We start from the raw sequence: 23,876 nt of genomic DNA, 5'->3' as shown, positions 1-23,876 counted from the left end.
GGCCCCGCCCCGGGAAGGGCCGCACCGGCGCCAGCCCCGCCTCGCCCCGCCCCGCCCAGCCTCGCACCGCAGAGCCGCGCAGCTCAGCTCAGCCCAGCGCCGCGCCCTCCCGGCGGAGGGGGACGCGCGTCGGGCCCGGGGCCGCCAGCCCTCGCTGCACCTGCCCCGCCGTCACGGACCCGCGTGTTCCCGCGCCGGGCGGTGAGTCTCCGCAGGGCCGCGCGCCTGCACACGGGAGCTCCCTGCCCATGACTCAGGGGCCTGCTGGAGCCTCCGCTTACAGCCTGGCCTGCACCCGCCTGGTTTTCGCGGCACAGGGGCCGGTCGCAGCAAGGCTTGGACTTCCCGCGCCCTGCCCTGCCCTGCCCTGCTGTTTGGCAAGCATAGGGGTGACAGGGTATTTACCCAGCCTGCCCCTGTATGGCAGAAGTACTTTCTATTTCTAAAATCTGTTCCCTAAACTGGTGGTTTTCTGCCCCGGGTAGGTGCCAGGCGCCCCGCTTCGCCTTGTGACTGCAGTAAAATACTAGAGCAGTGGTTCCCAATCTGTGGTAGGGGTACCACCAGTGGTATACAGACAGCCTGTCAGCAGTACGCGTTAACAGGCTTATTATAATTAATTTACATGTCAACAGTTTGCTGGTGGTACATAAGGCAAAACTGAGAAATTTGCTGCTGGTACGTAAGGTTCCTATCGTTTTAAATTGGTGCTGCACGATCTGTCATTGTTTGGGAACCGCTGGACTGGAGCAAGTCTCCTGGTGTGAGGACCTCGGCCTACAAGGGGTGAGAAGGGCTGGAGCTCTGCGGGTTCCCCCTGGAGAGCTCCACATTTCTCCCACGCTCATGAGGGCTAAGGTTGCAGGACAGCCCGCAGCACATTTGAGCAGTTCTCCAGGCATCCTGGTTGGGAATCGCTGCCCTGCCCTACCCTACCCTAGACTCTCATCCCTTCATCCTCCTTGACCATTACTTCGTATTCCTGTCAGACCTCTACCTCAGGGGCCATGTGCTATTTTTGGAGGAGCAGAATCACTAGGCACTGAAATATTTTAATAGAAACCAGAAACGTAAGGAAACAAAAGGGAAGGAAGGGCACTTTAGCCTCTAAACAGTTCAGGATTGTAGTCCTGCCATCACAGTGTAGCCTGGTCGTGCCAGAGCAACTGGTTTGCGTGTGAAGCATGGAAAAGAAGAAGAATAGCTGCCAGGCAAGCAACAGTATTTTCTTGAACTTTGGCACGTTACTTCTAGACGTAGTGAGGATTTTATGAACCATCCTGATCTATAGTTTAGGAAAAGGCAGGCCACGTGAAACCATTATGAAGCCAACAGAGCAGTAACGCTCATCTGTTCTCTCTTTGGTCTCTCTTATTGTCTGCTTAAGGTCAGGCCATTTCCATTCTCTTCCCTTCTATCTCTTCCTCACTCTCTGCTTTATCTCCTGTGCTTCCTGGTGCCTGCTCTTGTGAAGGCAGAAGTATCTTTTCTCTCTTTCAAAATGTGCTGATCTGGAGGAGCCATTTTCTCCATCTTGTCATTTCTTTGGTCCCTACAGTTCTTTCTCTCTCCTCTCTCTCTAGTCTGTTTTTTCTCCCACCCCCTTTCTTTTCTCAGTGATTATTCCTCTCTTCTTCCATCCTACCCAGTGCATGGTACATATCTCATTTTCCATCCCCTTTTAAGATGTCCTACACCCTTTCCTTCCTTCCTCTGTCTCTCTTCTCTCACATTCCCCCTTTATCTTTGCCCTCATTCATCACATTCACACTCCCCAATGTTTCTCCCTCTATTCCCACATTTCACATCCCTCTTTTCCACACTTCCCCCTCATTCTGTTCATGTGCTCTTCTTCCTTCCTCCTGGTTTAAGTGCTTACGCACATAAATGTAATCTGCTCCAGACCTTCCTTCTCCCAGCTATAACTCCATGGTGACTCTCACTGGAAGAACAGGCCTACAGCACCTCCTTCTCTGCATTTTGTTGGGTTCTGGTTTTCTTCTTCATCTCTGTTTTCATGCTTTACCACTTCCAGGTCAGGGAATCAAAGGCAGCTGGACATGATGCCTGCCATGTAGCCCCGCTGGGTGCCTTTGGCTACAGAAAATGGTGGTTCTTAACCATGGTAGCCTGCTAGGCTTGTGGGGACCTTTGACTTTAATCCTAATGCTATCTATCATTCAGTACTAAGGCTAAATGTTAGGTTTTGCTCTTTACATAAAATACTTAAAAATCTGATGCAATTAATTTCTTCTTTATAGAAAGGCCACACGGGCAGCTGGCTTGAAGTCAAGACCATTCCATCCCACAGTTTTCCACCTCCATTTTTGGCAGCTTACCTGAGTCATAAAGAGAGCGGGGGAATTTGTGTGCCTCCTACAGCAACTCAACATTTTCTTTGTGCTAGTGTTGTGGTGAGTGTTAGTCACCACTCTTGTCATGTCATTTCACAGACCCTTCTGAAGACATGAGCTGTCAGGGATGAGTATTTATTTTCTTAAATATCTGTAACACTATTTGTTAAAGCATTTATCAAAATCTATAACAAAAATGTACAAGATAGCCTAATAAATGTGTTATGCTACCATTCATTGAGCATTGGCAGTTTGCTTAGCTTGTACAAAGAAAGAAAGAAGATATGGTCTCTCTCCCTAAAATCTTGTCACTGAAATGATGTGCGACATTCGAGATTTAGGATTAATCATTTAAAAGGTTAGTCTCAAATTGATGTTTTACCTTCCTAGATCATCAGCAAAAGGCTAGGGAAAGAAGAGTGTTAAGAAAGAAGTAAACTGAGTGCTGGTCAAGGAAAATGAGTTATAATTGAAGATGACAGTGAGAGAAAGATGCAAAGGTGGCAGTAAGATAGAGGTTTAGACAGCAGTGGGAAGGAGAACAGGAAGAAATGAGGACATACTTGGGTAGGAATTTAGCTCTTCAAAGGGGAGGACACAAATCTTCAATTTAATGTAGTAGGGGAGAGGAAGTCAGAGGGAAGAATAGGAAGGCTGTCATAGTAGTATTTTGCCCCTGGAAGAGGCAAGATATTTGAGGTGATCAGAGAGGGGGAAGTTATAATTGATGAGACTATTTTGAAGTTGAATTCTACCACAGAGCAGCAGGAAAAGGAGAGGAAAGAAATTTTATAAATGTTGCTTGTCTCTGGTAAAGACAGGCAGGAAGAGATTGCCTTCTTGCAAGCTTGCCTGAAGGAAGAGGAGGAGAGTTGTCTCTAATTATGGAAAGGGAGGGAAGGCAAGTTCAGTTCAGTCCCATTCTGCTGAGCACAAAGTGATAAACCATCTAGATGGTGATGCTGGGAAGTTGGGAGAAGGTGCAGCTTGAGCTCTCACATTCCAGTGTGTTTATATAGCACCTAGCACAAAAGTATCCCAATCTGGTTTGGGCCATATGAACAGCACCACAATATAAATATTGTTTGTTGTTATTTGAGATTTATATAAACATTAAAAAGTGTCTTTACACAATATTTAAGATACAAAAAAACAGCACAGCAATCCCCTGGTCTTATCCTTCTCAACAAAGGAGTTAAATCAGATTCAAACTCCATACTCAAAGCTCTCTATGCCCAACACTGATTATTATTCTCATTGACTGTGCTCATTTAACGGTAAGAAAGAGAGAACTCAATAGCAAGATTTAGGAGTCATCAGTAAAGAAGTTACAGCTGAGCTATGGTGCTAATGAGCTCATGCAGGGAGTGAGTACAGAGACAGAAAGCAGGGACAAAGAATAGAACAATGGGAGACACCAGCAGAGTGTGGGAGAGGAGAAAGGCAGTCACTCAGGGACCTGATAAAAGAGCAGGTGGATGAGCATAATTAGCAGAGCACCGCTACAGAAGCCAAGGATGAAAGCAAGTAGAAGGGGAGGAGAGAATGATCCATTATGTCCAAGACAAGACTATGGACCTATTACTGAAAGGTACCATAAAAAGCAAGCTTCAGGTGAAGGAAACTCAGCACAGCTCCCACTGATTTTCTCATTAGAACTAAGCCCCTGAGCCAGGAAACTCTGAGTTTGTGCTTTGCTTTTCAGCTCTAATTCCTAGCTCCCAATTTGAATCAGTCATGAACGATCACTACTCTTCAGCTATCATGTATTTTCCCTCCTGTCATGGTGGGTGCAATGAAGGACACTATGTCTGAGGCTCAGAGCCCTCTATGTGAATGTGCTTTATTTAAACATGCATTTGATTGTAATCTCTGGGACAGGGTTTGTATCGTAGAGTGTTTATCCCAAGGAAGCTGTGCATAGTGCTTGGAGCTGCACTATCGCAAGACAACGAATGAATAATCATTACAACTGGACTAAAAATGAGGCTTCCGTTTCATGGGAAATATGATTTGATTTGGGAGTTGGTTTTGGTCCAAACTAGACTGAAATCAGATTTTTAACTCTATTAATCCATCCCATAAAGTAATAGATTTAACATTCAAAAACATGTCCAATCCTCCAGAATCTACCCAAAAACTGACACTAATTTTCTATCAACAGTGCTACCACAACCCAAACTGGTGTCCACAAAAGTCTTGTGTTCCCTTCATCTCCTCCCCTAAGTCTCCAGCAGTTCCTCAATGTTTTCGTTAATGCCAAGCCCCTGTGTTTCTTCATCTGTATACAGTAATTCACCCCATCCTTTTCCCTAAAACTCTGCATAGTGCAAATCTAATTATCTTCTTATCTCTGCTTTTAAATTTTAGAGTTATTCTAAATTTACTGTGTTCACTCATGAATTTGCACTTTAGCATTCAAAGTAGTTTCTCAAATTTTCTGGTTTGGAGATAAAAGATTCTTTTCTTTAGCAAATTCCAGAAATTTCCACCAGATTTCCAAGTAAGCTTCTGTTTTCCTTCTCCCTGTAGAACACCAACTTGATAGGACAACTTTTCCATTTCTAAAACTTCCAAATTTTTTAAAACCAGTCAATGATTCTAGAGGTGTCCCTTCTCTTCCAGGCTTTTAAAACTGTAATTCTTGCAGCCACTACAAGATGAGAAATCAATTCCCTGTGACACTTATATGTTGCAGAGTTCTCAGGAAGGTTTAATAGAAACACTAAGAGGATATCCGATAGTTGGCATCCTATTATTTCCCTCACCACATCTCCAACCTTCTTCTAGAACAGTGTAATCCTGGGACACACCCACCACATGCATGAATCCTCCCAGCTCACCACACTCCCTCCAACATCTGCCTGTTCCAAAATCAGATTTTAGTTTTTGCAGAGAACTGGAAGCTCTCTCAAGCTTTTTAGTGAAATTAATATTTGTAGTCATTTTTCTGTTAACAGAAGCCCTGACGAGCAAAAAAATATGAAATTGGGGTTTGTGGCTTGGGAAGAGGAAAAACCCACCAACACAGTGTCCCAGGGCCAGGGATATGTTGCTTACAGAAAAATAACTGAACAGTGAGAAGCAGAACGAGGGGCTTCAACACCCCAACAATGGCCAGGTAGGAACATAGGATTGGAAGGGACCTCCTGAGTCACTGAGCCCAGTCCCCTGCAGACCATATTTGATTTAACCCCTAATCCATATGTAGAGGTCAGTCATGTCCTCTCTTAGCCTTCTTTTTGCTAGGCTAAACAAGCCAAGCTCTTTCAGTTTCCTCTCATATAATAGGTTCTCCCTCCCCTCATCATCTTAGTAGCCCTTTTCTGAACTTGTTCCAGTTGGATCTTTTCCAAACATGGGTGACCAAGTATATTATACACTATGGTCCCAAGATAACCTGTAATACTGAGACTTCTCCCACACTGGGGACCAGTATGATCTCCCTTTCAGAACAAGAATCGTAGTCACAGCTCAGTTGGCTTGCTGTGTGACCAGAGAGAGAGTAACTTAACTTCACTGTCCCCTTTCTTCTGCATGTATGAAATGAGTTCTAATGTCTGTGATGAGCATTTTGCCTTGCATGAAAATTGCTGGGTAAGTGCCAAGTATACTACTAATATAGAAATTGCAATTACTACTAATTTTTCAAAACTCTGAAATAATGAAATCTGTCTTCATCCTTCTTTTAGTTTCTAAGGCAGTCTGTTAGAATTTCAAATATATACCCCTTTAGTAACTCAGTCCATGATGCCTGTATTTAAATTTCACATCTGAAGCAGCTACTGTTTAGAGCAATAATAAAGCAGCTTTTACTTATTCCTAAATTTTTCATAAATTGTACAATTTCTATGAATCTTTAATCATTTTTTTCTAAAATGGGGAGGAAAATGCTTGGCCTTCCTTGAGCAATACGAGTTGAAAAGTACAGTATAACCTGAACATAACAACACAATTAGAAGAAAATTCACTAATAACTTATTACTAATGCACAGTCCAGTTCTTCCTTTCAGTCTTGCAATGGAAGTCCCTTTGCTATCAAGAGTTCCACACATGGAGAGAGAGTGCATAGCATGTATTGCCCAATTCTTACCTTGTTTGATTGTGTATGTCTAAAGGTGTTGCTACACTGTGTTTCAGATAATGGAAAAGCTCTGACACAACTATAACAGATACGCGCATTACAAAGTTGCAACTTTAACTGATTCTTTCCCTGTAAAATATAATACGGGAGATTATTAGATTCTTTGCTATGCAATAAAAGCTCCCCAAAATCCCTCACTGACTTAGTATATCACTCCTCTAAATGTAGTATTATTATTACCTGTTATTTGTATTACAGTAGGACTTAGAGCCCAGGGGCCCATTGTACAAGGTCTTGTACAGATAGTAGAGAGAGAGAGTAGGTGGTAGAGTCCTACAGTTTCCTCAATGATTATAAATGACCCCATAACTTTATTTATATGAGACTGGCTGTTGATATTTTATTGGAGATGGGCCTATTTTTCAAGTTTTCACAGTAGAATTAGATATTATGCAGTAACTTGTTAATCAGTACTTTGTACTTGCTAGTTCAGATTCCAGTTGCTTGTGATTTTATACATGTCCTGTCCAATATCATACACCAGCCTGGTATCTCTGTGTGTTTGTAAATGCCAAAAAGGATTTGTACAGACTTGGGGTGTACAGGTTGCTGATTTGATATGATGCTTTGTTTTCTGTTTTTTGCAACGCTGCATTGGTGTTGTTCTGCTTGTGATCATCCTCCTGCAAGTGAGTGGCAGACTTTAACCCTTGTGGGAATGCATAACTCCTCCACCGAATAACCCCTGGAGCAAGCAATAACCCCTGCATTAGGATTCAGGTAATTACAGCTGACAAGTTAACAAGTGGGTCTAGTTATGTCCCGTGAGGATGTAAAGGGAATAGGAGCAGAATTCTCTTTGGCTAAGTGGCCTATGACAGGTAAAGAAAATACTGGCAGTGGGGAGTAGAAGCTTCTTCTTAAGTTTACATCATGCTACTATTTTTTAAATTACTGGTAAAAAACAAACCCTAGGAAGAGCAGGAAGTTAGACACTATCATAGGATCTGTGTGTTCTGTTGAGGGTGAATTAGGGATTCTACCTATTTGCGCTCTCTTAGTGTATATTCAGATTTGCTGTGGGTGCTGCTGGATGGGATAAGGTAATGAGGATATTTCAGGTGTAATACAATAATATGCATCTTCTCCAAGCCTTGGATCTGTTTGGAGGAGAGCTAGGTGAGAACTGAACTTAGGTTTTTGCTATGTACAGCGCTGGATGTACTCTGGCAAACATGATAGGAGTTGATTCATAAGAAAACATTCATTCTCCTGTTTCGCCTTTATTGGCCCTTGCTAACCAAGCTGGGCAGCACAGAGAGTTTCCAAAACAGACCAATAATAAAAGTTCAGCTGAAAGTAGTTTATTAAAAAGCTTTTTAAAATGCTTTTTTATTTCTAATAAAATCTCCCAAGCACCTGGGACGTGCTGTTTCCAAGGTGTTGAACATCCCACATTCCAGGTGAAGCTAAGGTGATCTGCTGATGCCCAGCATCTCTGAATTTCAGACGTAGGGAGCTTCATCCAGGTTACCCAAGGCATAGCTTGTCAGTTTTGCACCCTGGGCCAATGGTGGCAGCAGTGGCTTAAGCACTGCCAGGCTGGCAATGGCACTGGCTGCTATTTTTGTTCTCTTCTTCCCTCCCCACCCCACCCACCTTGCCCCCACCCCTCATTATGTTACTCCCTCATTGTTTTCAAGTAAGTATTTGTTGGAGTAAAACCAGCAGCATTTGACCTAGGAAGAGCAGTGTTGCTTCCCCCAGTTATGCCTGTTACTCAGACATTTACTTCTACCCCACATAGTGAATGAGGCAGAACTGGACTTCCTTTTGTTTAAAAATTCAGGAACTACCTCCTACATCCACTTGTAGAAAGCACTCCATTGTGCTTGTGGATCCGCACCTCTGATTAATGTTCCCAGAACCTTGAGAAATCATTTCAGTTCTGGCAGAGACAGCACAAAGTACTGTCTTTACAGAGATCACAAAACCGATTTGGGGTGTTTAGAATGTTTGTCTTTTTCCCAAAACAACGAACACAAATTCACAAGAATAAAAAGAAAAGGAAAAATGAGTATAAGCATAGTCAGGTGGTTGGGAACTAATGACTGAGGCTCCTAATTGCTAGGTTAATACAAATAATAGATACTAATAATTAGGCTTGGCAGGATTCAATTTTTATCAGTAAGCATCAATAAACATTTATTTCACCTCACACTCTCAGACTCACAGGAGGACCAGTCCTACAGAACCATGCTGGCTGTAGTTTGGACTGGAACTCCTAGAAACCCCAGGGCACTGGGAACAAAGAAGAAGTGACAAAGTGGATGAAGGAGCTATGGGAGAGCGGAACCTGGACTGATGGCAGCTCTGCCACTCAGCTAGCTGCAGTCCTACAGCAGTTATGTTTGTTGTGGCAGGAAGTTAAACTGCACTGTAATAATAATAATATACTGTCATTAATTAATTGTCTGCCCCCCATGGCCCTGATTTAAATTTTCAGGATTGCATGAATTGATAAAAATAAAAAATGCTTAAACATAAATATTGATATTATCCATCAACATTATTAAAAAATAAAGCTCAAATTCTGCCAAGCCTACTAATAATAAAGAGCAAGTCAAAGATCTCTGGACATAAAACATAATAACATTCTTCTCAATAGTTACTTCTGAAGTGTTTGTGAAAGTCTTGTACAGATTTTAGGGGCAGAGAACCTCTCAGCTGTCAGGCTTTGTAATTCTTCCTAACATAAATTAAGCTTAATAGCAGGTATCTGCCAGATATCTTCTCTGACTAAATAAAATGCATAGAGGTTGGGTTAGAGCACATAAGAACTGCATTTACATGTTTCAAAGATAGAACTTAGCCATTGGTGATGAAATGATGATTTTACAAAAGAAAATATATTTAAAATACAAAGGATTCTCCCTGTTGGGTTCACTTCTAAAAAAAATACTAGAGGTTTGGAAGATTCCCCCATTCTCCTATACAACAGTAGGAAATTTATCATTTGGGACACACTCACTTTGACCTATTACACAAACCCTAATCAGTACTCCAAAAGAAATGAATACGACACTGGCACCACAGTCCCTGACAATATGCCAGAAAGAAAAAAATCCTCCCAGTCTGAAATATGATGATCATTTCATGCATGTGAGCAAGCATCACCCTGTGTCTCACTGTGAATCATCGCACAGCTGATCCCAGTTGCACTCTAAGGTCGCCTTGATGACCAAATAATCAAATATGTCCATTTGTTTTCTGGAATCCTATTAATGTGACTCTTAACAGTACCTGCTATGTTAGAGAATTCATGTGAAGTCCCTATAAGATGTATCATAAAATGAAGCAAGTTTATATAGTCTGTACAAATACACCATTCCCGTAATAGTCCTGTCACTTGATGGCAGTCTGGCCATTTGTTAACTGCATCTTAAAACCTTCTTCTGTGCCATTATAATGTTTCTGACCACATGAACAAGCCCATTATGAAGCCCTCTTTTTTTTTTGCTTTTCCACAGGAACACACTGTAATTTGCTGCCCTTCTTTGTGCTTGAGTGATGGTAACACAAAGAGTAGCAGCAAATTGCAATTTAACTTCCTTGACATTAGGATTAAAGCCAGATTTGCTCGATTTTATTCTGCAAATGGAATTAAAGAAGGAAAATTAATTGGACAGAACCAACAAAACAATTCAGATATGTTGCTGAGTAAATGATAGTGGCTAAGTGGCTTTTATTTGGTCTAACAAGGACTGAAATAGCTTGTCAAAAGTTTAACAAATGTCAGGAGCATTCAAACACTAATAAAGTTTGAAAGACTGAGGTTCATGTTTTCCCCACACATGCCCACTGTACAGTATTTCCATCAAAAACTCAAAAAAAATGGGATAATTATGCAAATATAACTTGTCAAGTTCATCAACGTGTGATATCCAGAGAGTAACTCAGTGGCTTGAGGGATTCCAAATAGGCCAGAAAACTGATTGCCTAGAGGTCACAATTTGAATCTGATCCAGACCAATAGGAATTAAAAAAACGAATACTGTTGGGCTCCATGTGAGGAAAGAGTTGGGGTTAACAGTCCAAATCCTCAAAAAAACCGCCCAAAAAACAAAACAAAAAAACCGAAAACCCCAGCCCATCACAGTTAGCACTAACTGGTACTCTTGTTATATCAGCAAGGTCAAGAATGGAGAAGGCACAAGTGCTAAATAACCACTTCAGCAATAAATGTAGCCTTTCCAGGAAGGAGGAGTCATAGGGACTGGGAAAGCTAAAGTGGGTCTCAAACTGGACAGCTAGACTCACTATTGCATTGTATGTCCCATTCGTTCCTAGTGATTTGTGTCCAATAATGTGTCTAACATATTTTTTTCAAGTGGTTTCCCTTTTCACTTTTTTGAAGGAAGGGGCAGTTGATAAAAAGCCAGACCCATAGCCCCCTCTTATTGATTTCTGGCAGGATCTCCTGTTTGTGAAGGGTATCAGCAGTCACCTTGCTACTTAGGGGTGTTTGGAAAGTAATTACTCATATTCTGTGGAACTCTGATTTAAAAAAAAATAAAAATAATAAAAAAAAAATCAGCAAAAAATCACAGCCTAACATTTTCAGCTGAAAATTAAAAAATTTTGGCTGTTTAAAAAAAAAAGCCAAAAATATTAGACTGCAAAGCAAAACATTTGATTCAGAAATTCAGTCTAGTACTTTATGAGAACTGGAATTTGTTTCCGTCATGCTCTCCCTCTTCATGGCCTGGATCCTGTAGCCAAAATGTCTCTCTCGTGATGCATAAGGGTCTTCTGTCCTGGTGACCCACAGCAATGGGTAAGGGAGTCCTTGGCTCCTGCATGCCATGGGAAATGTAGTCCTGCTCAGGAAAACAGGGCACAGTCTGGTGGGGAGGTGGAGCAGCACAGTATGCCAGGCAGGCAAGCACCACTGCTGCTGCGCAGAAGCAAGGTAGGCAGATTGGAGCAGGCATCACACCGCCTGCACGTGCCCAGCCTGGCTTCTACTGAGCCGCAGCTGGAGGTGGGGGGCAGGCCAGGCTGGGCACCTCTCCAATCTGCTCTCTTTGCTCCTGCACAGCAGCAGCAGTGCCTGCCTGCCCACCTGCCTAGCATACCATGCTGCTCTGCCTTCACTTGAAACACAGTGGCCTGGATTTCCTTAAAAAGAATATGGTTACCATATTTAAATGTCACTTGAACTCCTTTAAGCTGTTGCTGATTTATTGCACTACCAAGAAATCTAAATCTATAGGCATTGTATAAACAAATTACAAAGAAGACAGAGTGTATTATTTAGCTCTTAGTGTCCAATAGGAAACTTGGGTGGAGTTGAGGAATGTGAAAGTAAGCTTATAATAAATCAGATAGCTGGTTGTTATCAAGCTTTAATTTGTATGTGTAGCAGAGTTTTCCTTGTGGCTGTAAGCACTGTGCACAGATGGGGCTGGGAGCCCCACAACTGAGGGGACTCTAAGCCCCAGCAGCTGCCAGGACTGAGTCCCACAGCTGTGGATGCTGGGTCCTGGCAGTGCACCGCCCAATGCCAGGGCCCAGTTGAGTACCAGCAGCCATGGGGCACAGCTGTGATCTCCCAGTCCCAGGGATGCATGAAATCCGTGGGACTGGGAGATTCCAGCTGCCATGATATCCCAGCCCCAGTTGTATGTGAAACTCCCATGGTGGGAAGACTGTGTCAGCTGTGATCTCTCAGCCCTGCACTATTGAGAAACTCCCAGATCTGGGAGATCACAGCACCTGTGTCTTCCAGCTGCAGGGATGCATGGGACAAGCCTGCAGCTGGGAGCCCTTCAGCTGAGGGGGCTCACAGCTGCAGGAGCTTGCTCCTTGCTACAGCAGGGAGAGTCTCGGATTGGGCTTCCCCTGCACTAGCATAAAGGTGTGATGGGATCTATTGTGTGATCCCACAATTGCACCTCCTGGCATACAGGTATGGCATGGCAGGGGGCATGATTGTGTGGATTGCACATTAGATCCCATTACACCTTTACCTGCACATAGAGGGGCCCAGACAGCTTAGCATAAAGGCATGTATCTCAGCTAAAATGGGACCAAGAGCAAGATCCCAACCACAGTATCCAGCAGAGCATTTTAATAAGTGCAGTGGTTTTCAACCTGTCATCTATGGACTGCTGGGGTCTTCAGACTATGTCTAATGAGTCCCTGAAAGATGGCTATGATCAATCAAAAGTATGTGAATATCAACATTTCCAAAGGGGTCCACACCAAAAATTTTTTATTCATTTGCTTTCGTTTAGTTTTTCCATAAATGAAAAAAGGCTGAAAACCACTGAGTTAGTGGGACAGTGCTGTGGCCCTGCAGTACCTGTCCTGTCCACAAATGAAGGATTTTGACACCTGCCATGGGCACTATATTGACTTTGAAACTAGGGTGGAGGTAGGAATAATAACAAGTATATAAAGAAGCACATTAAAAACATCAATAGACATGAAACATTTTATGATGCTCTTGTTGGAATACTTTCCAGGAAAAAAACCAACCCCATAAAGATGGAGTGCTCATAAGTACACAGTTGTTTCTTGTCTTAGAAAAATGATTTCCCACTGAAAATAAATATCTCCAAGTTTCCAAACAAAGGAATACAGACACTATTTTTTTACATTTCCAGCGAGAAAGAAGCATACAAAAGGAACAACACGAGCTGTTTAATTGGCAGTTCTCAGAGTTTCTGTGTGCATCCATTATTTTAAGATCAGTTCAGGATCCCACACTCCAAAGCCCTCTGTTCCACATGAACTTTTGAAACAAGCCAGAAAAATGAAAAAAGAGGCAGAGAGAGCAAGATAAATAGTTTAGTTCAATTGATTTTTCCTCAGTCTAGTTTCAAAAAAGTCCAGACACACATGATTTAAATGCTTTTGATGATTTGGAAACAAGTTTTAAAATAAGATGAAATTCAGTAAAGAAAAACACAAAGCATTGCAATTAGGAAGGACGACTAACGCAAATACATACAAATACAAAATGGGGAATACCTGACAAGGTAGGAGTTAAAGGTTAAAATAGATCGCAAAACAAATACGAGTCAACAGATAAATCAGTCATTTGTCAGGGGTACTTTAGATATGTTTGATCCTGCCTCAGAGCAGGTAGATGAACTAGATGGCCTCTTGAGGTCCTTTCTAGCACTGTTTCAATGATTTCTGTAACTTTTTTATTCATATGTTCAAAATGAGTGCTTTGCTGTGTAAAGCCCTAGGGCTCAATTCTCCCATGGCAGAGTATAAGCTGATTTTAGGGAGAGTTAGTTACTCTCATCTCCCAGCTCCCCCTTCAAACTATTTCTGTTACAACTTCAAAACAAGCCTGTAAGATGTGTAAGGCCCATGATCTTCTATTCAGGTGTCTCATTACTAAATGCATAACAGCATAACATTGCGTGAAAACAATTGAATACCACATAGTTTTGTAAAGCAGTTGCTTTACCACTTGAAGTTTCACTTGTTGAACAGACTGAAAGGGCAATACCTTCCTTTCTTTATTATTTCATCATGCTGGTTGTTCCAGCCAGTTCAGTTTTGAAATTTGTGTAATATTTGTTTGCTTTTATGGAAAGTGTTAGCAATTGTGGCCCATTGAAGAAGTTTGCTGTGGGCTTTTCGAGCTACATTCAGATTTCTCCAAGCCCAGTTTTTCCAGCCTCCTGGGTAATATTAATACATCTTATCTTGGATTTACAGAGTTCTCTTGTTTTCCACAAGATGTATTAAGGAAGGGAAGCATGGGAAGTAGAATTAATGATCATATTACTAGGAGTTTTGTGCGCATGAAGACAAGAACTTGACTCTTATTGCCCAGTTCTAGTCTCCGACTAAACACAGAGCATGAGAATTGTATCAGTAGAGCTGAGGGGAAATGAAACATTCTCCCTTCACGTTGCAGAGTATCTGCAAACTTGTTACAGCATCCCCAGGGCTACACGGAGACAGTGCCTTCGCCTGTTGCTCCTGAAAGCCCTTATTGCTCCTGAAGAAAATGGATTCCTATCTGGTACAGCTCCAAGATCTGGGGATTATACATCTCTGGCCTGAGTCTACTCAGTCTTCCCCACTCATACAGAGGGCTAAAACACATTTCACTGTAAACCATACCTTTGGTTGCCTTATTTGGAGGAAAAGATTGTCTTTTGCATCATACAGAATGGTAGTAAACAGGATATTTCATACAATATGTAATACAGCCCTCCCTGTATGAAATACAGCCCTTCATACAGCCCTCCCTGTCAGGCCAATAACAGCCTCAGATGTGCTAACACATTCTGCCTGCCAACTCCAGGGCAATGGGAGCGCCTGACAGACAGCGGCTTCCCATGTGTTAAACATTAATAGCTTTCCAGCTTTGCCTCTGGATTTCCTGTTGCTGAAGACCCGAGCTGCCTCTCTGGAGATGTCAGACCGTGACAGAACAATTACTTATCCAGCTCAGTGCTTCTGGAGAGGGCTGATGGCTGCGGCATGGCAAGGGGGATAGGTTTGCCCGAGAGTGGCACAGGAAATATAGGGGTGGGAAGGGCTCGCTGCAAGACTTTGTCAGGAAAAGAGCACCCACTGCACAGCTGGGGAAGCAGAGTCCTCGGCAGAAGATGAGCTTTGATATGCAGGAGATACCAGCTCAGCCTCATCACCCCTGCTCCCATGCACGGGTGATGAGACAGATGGGCCAGCCTAGTGCAGGGGGCTGGACCCGATGATCTTGCGAGGTCCCTTCCAGCCCTTACAATCTATGAATCTATGAATATGGAGGATTCTATAGGGTGTCTGCTTCCCCCAAAAGCATCAAGGTACCTTTTAGTTCAGTGGGTTTTATTTTTAAGTACAGAATAAGATATGTCTGACCTAATGGACAAAGAGTCTGACAACCATGAAGGGCCACATCTCATTCCTTCCCAAAGATCAAGGGAGAATAGCATGCACATTCATTAATCCAGCAGCTACCTAGCAGGGTTCAGGCTATGATTCCTTTCTGTGTTGCCTGTTTTGTGCATGTGTGGATGTATATCTTGCTCCAGTTCTCTCTCTCTCGTCTGCTCTTCATCCAGTTCACGTGGGCCTTCAGCCACAGAGCACCCCTTTCTCTTCAGTCTCTCCTGCCCACCAAAATACAGCTCACACTGATCAAGCTGTAAGCAAGCTGGAGCTCCAGCACCAAGAAGGGGTAGGGTAGAATTTTGTCTACAGTAAAATAAAAGGTTTCATGTAGAATACAAAAAAAATTCCTGTCAGAGGGCCAGGTTACAACACATTTGGTTTTACTGGGTCAAGGGACAAATGTCAGATTTGTAGTAGAGATGCAGGATCTTAGAACTGGGTTCTGGTAATGTAACCATCTTACAACGCTATTAGAACAGAGTTTTAAAGTTTGCAATGTAGACAAGACCTCTGTAGGTCAGGGGAAAACTGTGTTATAGTGAAACCCCTTTGAGTTATTGTTTTCATTATGTAAATGGGTCCAAGGCAAACTACCAAGATGAGTAGGAAGAAGGACAAAGAAAATATAAGGATATATAAGAAAGGAGACCTCAATAGAAGTCCTCCCACATAAGTAAGTAATATTAAAAATATGGTTCCGCCTTTGTGACCTGAGTGGCTAGAAGTTGGGGGCCTTGTGGCTTCTTCCCTTTCAGAGGAGAAATCAATGATGCCATTGTAGATCTTTGCTGTGCAACACATTTATTTGCAAAGGATGCACAAAGTCCTGTTTTCCTGAACACAGTCAGGGAATCAAACCGAATGAGAGAATTTCTTTGCTTGCAACTCCACGCTCCTTCAGCTAGGGCTCAGTTCAGAAGGTTTTCCTCAGGCCCACACTACCATTACTTCTGTGTCTGGGGTTCCCTTGCTGCCTTGGTACTTGAGATGGCTTCAGACTTGCTAGCTTAGCTACTGGAAGCAATCTAGCTGCAGCAACACAGAGCCCAGCTAATTTACCCAGTGTATTAGCAGCTCTGCAGTTCTGAGCAGGGTTAATTAGCTTGCCATGAGGTCTGTGCTACCACAGGTAGACTGCTGTTGGTACCCAAACTAACTCATTTAAAGGCAGCTTTGATACCTTTTTAAATTAACAATGCTTGCAGTGGGCCATCAGGAAATAACCTCTTAGATGTCAGGGAAATCTCTTTCCTTTTCCTTGAGAATGCCATACCTCTCAAAGAGATGAGGCAGTAGAGGAAGAAATTGAGTAGAATTTGATTTTAATAATGTTCTTTTCAAGCAGCTTAAAGTGCTAGAGTGAACAGCCTTCAGGATGCCAGAGCCAGCAAAGTCCACCTCTGCCCCCAAGAAAGGCTCCAAGAAAGCAGTGACCAAGACCCAGAAGAAGGGGGATAAGAAACGGCACAAGAGTAGGAAGGAAAGTTACTCTATCTACGTGTACAAGGTGCTGAAGCAGGTTCATCCCGACACCGGAATCTCTTCCAAGGCCATGGGCATCATGAACTCCTTTGTCAATGACATTTTTGAGCGCATTGCTGGGGAGGCCTCTCGTCTGGCACATTACAACAAGCGCTCAACCATCACTTCCCGGGAAATTCAGACAGCCGTGCGTCTACTGTTGCCAGGGGAGCTGGCCAAGCATGCTGTATCTGAAGGCACCAAGGCTGTCACTAAGTATACCAGCTCCAAGTAACCAGGCTCTCAGCTTTCTAAAACGAATATTCAACTTGGAACCCCTCAATGATAAGCATAGCAAAGGGTTGGGTCACTGGGTGGCAACAACTGAGCAAGCAAAAGGCATGGCCATTATTGATGCAAGAACAGTTTGCAGTCTTAAGCTGGATGTTACGGCCTGTTTATGAAGAGGGACTACTGACCCAGACATTCGTTTATTTTCATAAACTTTTCAAATGTGCCAGGGGTTCAGCAATTTCCACCTAGACCAAACAGAAGGGAACTTCAGTATCTCATCAAAAGGACTGGTTTCAATACATTAAAATTCTGCTCTATGCTTGGGAAGTTCTGCACGTCTGGCAGTGGCAGGCAGGACTGGCAACAGAGATGTAGAGACTCTGTCTTTGAAGTCTGGCTGTTTGATTGCTTTCTTCCACACATCAGAAATAAGTACTAAGAAATCAGTGTTAATATTTTATCCTGAGGACAGCAGCCTATCTAGCTGTCCTTTAGCAATGTAACTGATCCAGCTTACAAAAGGGATAAGACGCATCACTTAGGTAAAATAAAGGGAACATATTATATAGAATACATGCAGAATTAAATCAATGCTGATCAAGAAAACCTACGCTGGCAATATTGTATGAAGCCAGTTACAGAGAGAGTCTTGCTGCATACAAGATCCACCCCTTATACATCAGACAGGTAGATTCCTAGGTAAATATTGAGCCAGACTCCTTATTCACTCCACATACTTTGGAGGAAGAATGATCAGGTTATGCTTCACAGAGGGCATAGACCCTGTCCTATCCTGAGATCCATTCTGGACATTTTGGAGCTGGCTGTTTGCTTACTGATGTGTGATGGCAGGAGAAGAGGGGGGATGTTTGGATTGTATAGCTGCCTTGCCCTCTGGCTTTCTCCCCTACATTAAGGACTCAGCTACTGTGTGCTAAATTACGCTGCTGCTCCTTGCAGAAACTATTCAGCTTCTTTTGGCCAGTGCCTCTGCACTGCCTTCCACAGTCTTAACTGTATGGGAGGAGACGGAGTAATCTCCAGAGAGAGGAGCCTCCCTTCCCTGCAATTCATTGTATTTAAAAACATGAATGTGATTGAACCAGCCCTAGAAACAGCAAATAAATATTGGGAAGAGTATAAAAGGAGTATATTGGGAAACTGTCAGATAAGCACTGTGTCCAGGCTTTGAATCAGGAATGGAGAGACCCTTCTCTATCAATGAGACCTACAAACTGGGAGTCAGGTTCTGCAGGCTCTGTTTACAGATCTGCCACTGTGTTTGTGGCTAAAGGCAAGCCATTTTGTCACTCAGTTCTTTGTTTTACTCATCTGTGAAAAGAGTATTGTACTTACCAGCTTCAAACAGCTGTTACCAGGCTTTAATTGATCAATAGTTTAAAAATACTTAAATATGTAGCACCTCTTATCTCAAAGTCCAAAGTAAGATAAGCAATAACAAAGTCTTGATAAAAAGCCACAGAGATGAGAGGAGAAATTCCTAAACCAAAAGCTTCACATGCCAAAACATGCCAAAACTGCAGAATCAGGACACATGAATGGCTGCTGGTTCCTAGTCAGTATTAACGGATTAGATTATGGATGCTAGGACTTTAAAACAGCAGTCAAGATCCCAAATACACCTTAGTACATCAGATGCTAAGAAGAAACCAGGCCTAAAGGGCATGAAAATTTTAGCCTAATAAATTGAGTTCTGCAACAGTGATCCATGTTGATTCCATGAAGGGGTGGGTAGAACCTGCAATCTCAGGTTCCTTCTGCAAGTTTTTCATTAAAAGAACAAACAAAAAAACCCAAAACAAAACAAAACCAGAAAAAAAGTTAATCCTACCACACACATACCTATGTCTGCTTCTTCCCCCCTACACACACACCCTTTCTCTCACCTTCCTCTACTTTTGTCTGCATGCTGTTTGTTTAGACTACGTTTGCTGGGGCCGGCTCAAGGTGTGCACATTAATGTTTCTTTTGGAACCTTGGCATTAATAATTCATGTTATTCCAGCCACTAGAATGGTTTCTGTGCTGTATGTTCGCATTGTGTAGCTCTGATATTTCAGTAACAGTTTATAAAGTGCCCTGAGAAAGGGGCAGCGCGTAGTAGTATTTCCAAGCACGTCCTGGAAAACAGGTTGTGACTTCGCCTCCTGATCAGTACCTGTTTTGGAAAGGAAGCAAACCATGCCAGGCCTATGCCTCATGAAGTTTGTGTCACCCAGGGCATCTATGTAATCCAGTATGTCTATCCTGCCCCTCAAGCCCACCTACAAGGGGTAGGAATAAGGAAGTAGCAGCTCTGCAGACCCTAATCTTGGCCCCCTGTTGTGAATTGTGGTAATGATATCCCGGACCAAGAAAACAGTTTTATGCTCTCTTCTCTCTGCAACCATACCCACACCCACAGCTTTATCTACATTTAATGCAGAAGTGCCAGAGATTCTCATTATGGTTCCTTCATCAAAAAAATATTCACAATTCTGCCCCGACATACAGAATTTTGGAGCAAGGACCATGACTCTCAGTAGCCAATGCAATGAACCCCCCGATCCACAATATCAATATTTCATAGTAACAATCAAAAATAAATAAATAACAATAAAAAGATCATCTCTTGGACCTGACCCTCAGCAGAGTGAGCTTAGTATGTTTTGTTTCCTGATTGAACATCTACTGAGTAACAAAAGATATAGTTATCTTAATGCTGCGGTCACTGACACAGACCTTCACAATTGGCCCCGCTCTCCTCAAAAGAAGCAGAATAGACATAAGTGAAAGAGAGAAAAGGCATGCCTGCTGCAACAACAATACCTTTTTAAAACACTTCTGGGTTCCCCAAACTGTCCATACTAGTGGTAGCAAGTTAAAACTTCCCTCCATTCGATATTTGGTTTAATTTACAAAAGGTACCTACACTGAAACACCAGCTCCAGCTCAGCACTTGCACCTAAACCTGGCTGCCTATGGTTCTCCTCCAAGGATTACACAGTCCATCCCAGAAGCCCTCTTTCTTTACAGAAAACCCAGGTCCATTCAGGGCTGGATTAAAGCACAGGCAAACTTGGCACATGTCTAGAGCCCTAAGCGCAGAAGAGGCCCAGTTAGGCTTATTTTACATATTATAAATTGAGTGAAAAAACTCAGGGCCCACAAGTTTGTTTGCTTAGGGTCCAGTAAAGGGTTAATCCAGCTGGTGCAAGTGCCCAGGATTAGGCACACATAGTACACACTGTCACTCAAAAGTTTCCTAGCTGGCTAACAGGGTGGGGTTCGGCACAGCAGGATTTTCAGGCAAAATTATAGCTTATTACAAGACGTTGGTGCCAATCCAATTCCTTCAAATTAAATTGAATTACACTGAAATTTGTGCTGCACAGGGCAAAGAGTTTTCTATCTGGGACCAGGTTATCAACATGAGCTGTGCTTCAATTGAGTTATCTAGGTGAAATGGGCAAATATTCGCTAGTGTTTATCATTCAGCAGCCAGGCAGCGTATGAACTACTTTGCTATTGTTTTTAAATGGTGCCTCATTGTGTTGTCTAACAGTCTTACTAATGCCCAGTGAAATTAACAAGAGTTCTTCCTTTGATGTAATGGGCATTATGTTGGGCTGTAAAAACAGAAGCAATGGAAAATAATCTCAGAAAAAGGTCTCATTGATTTGCCAACCCAGTGTGCTCAGAGCACGGGGTATGCTTTGGTCAACAATTCTTCAGTCATGGAATTGTCTGCCGAATCCATCTCTGCTGTAGAAGTGTGCACCAGAATCCAAGCCCTTAATAACCATCCTTAAAAACTGCAACTGAATATATAAGGTCCAGCTGCCAAAGTCTGAGTGCCAAAGCCTCCTACTATACCACTAACATCCATGGTACAGTTATGCATTATCAGTAAAACATCTGTAACAGATTGAAAACTTAAAAATGTGGAAACCACACAGAATCAATTACTGTAATATTAAAATAAACAGGGGAGGTGGCTGCACTAATGGAATTAATTATTCCTTTTCATATTTAGCACAATAAGCAAGTTTGGTGTTTTCATTTATATGAACCCACTGCAGAATTTCTGCTCTCAAGCAAACCTCTGAAACCCTTGAGTGATTCTGGCACATGAGATTCAGCTCGACACAAAGTACCCAGTGCCTCAAGTCTGACAGGACTGGAGCATTTTGGGATGTCTTATTTTAAGAGTAAATTGTGCATATAATTTTGACAGTTCCCAAAATCACACATGGGAATTTGTTTTTCATACTTAATTTCCATGCATGGTTTTTTGTAGGCTTCTTTACGAGAAGACTTTTCTTGTTCTACTGTTCATACCATATGTTCTAGTACGGTGGTGCTGTTGTGCCTAACAGCTAATTATATGTTTTGTTTTATTTTTGGATTACAAATAAAATTTAACTTTCAAAGCTGACAGATTCTGGACTCTCCTCGTGCAGTTGTTTCTGCCAAGCTATAAAGCCCTGAACACTGTTGTTCCTTTAACTTTTCTCCTTCATTTTCCTCCTGCGTCCCTCAGTCCCTAGGTCACAGTGCCTATCCTTTCAAGCAAGATCTGGATATTGTTCCTATTAGTGGGGGTTGGTAACTGGGTCACCAGCCCAGGACACTAATTTAGAGGGGCACAAGGATGGCAACCCACATCATGGCAACTGCAGCCAGGCAGGGTGCACAGAGCCAGCTCCAGCAGCAGCCTCAGCGGCAGGGCATGGTGCACAAAGCTGGCCCCAGTAATAGCTGAGGTGAGGTACGACCTTACAATACTCTGTCCCCCGCTCTCCACACAACTGTCCCCTGCCTTCTCTGCCCAGGACACAAAGTTCTTTAGTTATGCCTCTTGTTCTTAACTTCAGCAAGGTGGACTGGTAGCTAGAAAGCAGAATATTTCTGTTCTATAGCCTGAGAAGATTACCTCTGCTATGGTCCCAGCGCTCACTGCCCTGTGGCAGAAGCTGAGACAAGACCTCTAAGTCCACCATAAACACTAGCCACGTGCGTCACTGAAGGAGGTGGTGTAAATTGTAAAGATAGTCAACAAACACGTGCTTTCTGAGCTCCACTGAGTTCCTTGGATTTCCTTCCCTTATGGTGAAGTTTGAACATGCTCTGTTGTATTCTGTTCAGCTTTTTTCTTTTTTTTTTTAAAGGAAAGTGTGTCCCAGTTCAAATTAGCCAGATCAGTTCCAAATCCTTTGAATTATTCAAGAACCATAAGTATCCCTACTACCAGCAAGTATCCTCCACCCCAGACTTTTCAGCCTGTGGCTTCAGATGGTTGCCAAAAGATTTGGAAGTATTCTACATGCAGGCTGATGCCCAGAGGTTTGGGCTTCAGATACCCCCAGGTTTCACTTGCCCTCAGCTGCACAGCCGCAGGAGGAAGCTAGGGAAGAATCTCCCGTTTCCATAAAGTCAGCGTGAAGCAGAGATCCTTCCACTGGAACCTGGCCAGTGGGAAGCTAACTATGAGGCTGTCATAGGGAGTCCTGTCTGCAGGCAGACAAGGGTGCACCCTCTACTGCACAGTGCCATTTTAATTGTACTACCTTGTTCAGGGTATTTCCTCCACCAGGTAAGTATCTTGTTTTGGTTAATTCCCAATGAGGGGAAAAATCATGGTGTTATCCCCCAAACCACACCTGCTCCTGGCACCAAAATGAAATATCACTCACAAATAAGGGTGCAATTCTTACCTGAGGAATACAGCAGTTACCAGTGCTGAGATTTAAAACATCATCCCCCGGCAACTGGCTTGAACACTTAAGTAAATGTGCCCTAACACTCATGCTTCTGAGACCTGTGGCTATTCTGGGCTCTCTGAAGACTCAGGCATGGCAGCTCAGTATCTGTTACTCTTGGTTCACATTGCTGGGTGGGAGCAGTGTCTTTGCAGCTCCAAAAGCCAGAGATTTGCATTTTTTTTAAATGAAAGTGGAAGCTCCAGAGAATGTGCTGAAATATCAGGATATCTCCTAGGTCACTTACCTAAAGCATGTGAAGAGTGCATTTTACAGTTAAAATCCTATGGAAGGAAGAGTGCTCTGTTATGTACATTATTCATTTTAATTGTTAATCTTTATAACCAGAAATGCCTTGGGTACTGGAACATGAGACCGGGGTGGGGGAACTATGTACATGAAGAATGTTGACTACAATTATTTGAAACATCCCCAATATGAAACCCCCTTTTAAAAGGTGAATAATAGCTACCTTAATTAATTAGACTATCTTGTCCCACATAAATTCTCATGACGATTTATCCAGTGGCATGGGACAGAAGCACTATAACAGCCGTTATATTCTGGAAAAAAAAATCTAGAACTTCAATACTACTTACAGCAGGAATAATAGCTAAGGGGATTGGGTAAAAGATGGCAGTTTTCACTAACTGAGTAATAATGAGAGTCACTGGGCTCAAAGGACTAATGTAACTGTGGAAAAAAGCAGCACTTAGAAAACCCTGTCACTTAATCATCTAAACTGGTAATGTCTTTCCAATAAATTCCATTGAAGATCTTTCCTTTTGTCTTCATGCTTGTATGTACATCAGTAGTACCTACAATGCTCTTCCAGGTGCCAAGGTTTACTTCTGCCAGGCTGCGTCTACACAAGATGCCAATTGCACAGTAGCCCACGACTACTGTGCAGTAGCAGCACATGTCAGAAAGGCATGATAGGCACAATAGTCTTGGGCTACTGCGCAGTCAGTGTCACAAAAAAACCATTCAG

At 42.7% G+C, this 23,876-nt stretch overlaps 1 protein-coding gene across 7 annotated transcripts; it reads left to right on the top strand.

Moving 5' to 3' along the window:
• Positions 1–30: 30 nt before the first annotated feature.
• LOC102566371 (histone H2B 5) lies at positions 31–21,561 on the top strand. 7 transcript variants are annotated; one of them, XM_059725891.1, is made up of 5 exons: positions 32–201; positions 2,262–2,414; positions 7,129–7,218; positions 15,540–15,655; positions 16,715–21,561. In XM_059725891.1, the coding sequence occupies exon 5, from the start codon at positions 16,745–16,747 to the stop codon at positions 17,123–17,125; it is 381 nt and encodes a 126-aa protein (XP_059581874.1). In that variant the 5' UTR covers positions 32–201; positions 2,262–2,414; positions 7,129–7,218; positions 15,540–15,655; positions 16,715–16,744; the 3' UTR covers positions 17,126–21,561. The 7 variants fall into 7 exon arrangements, 6 of the variants coding, with proteins under 6 accessions (XP_059581875.1, XP_059581874.1, XP_014461975.1 ...); XM_014606489.3 differs by lacking the exon at positions 15,540–15,655 and having other exon boundaries at positions 33–201; XM_059725890.1 differs by lacking the exon at positions 15,540–15,655 and having other exon boundaries at positions 33–201; positions 16,712–21,561.
• The last annotated feature ends 2,315 nt before the right edge of the window (positions 21,562–23,876 follow it).

The sequence above is a fragment of the Alligator mississippiensis genome, chromosome 4, assembly GCF_030867095.1.
Source record: "Alligator mississippiensis isolate rAllMis1 chromosome 4, rAllMis1, whole genome shotgun sequence".
Taxonomy (NCBI): Eukaryota; Metazoa; Chordata; order Crocodylia; family Alligatoridae; genus Alligator; species Alligator mississippiensis.
Note: the sequence above shows the minus strand (reverse complement) of the source record. Positions and strands in the feature narration are given on the sequence as shown.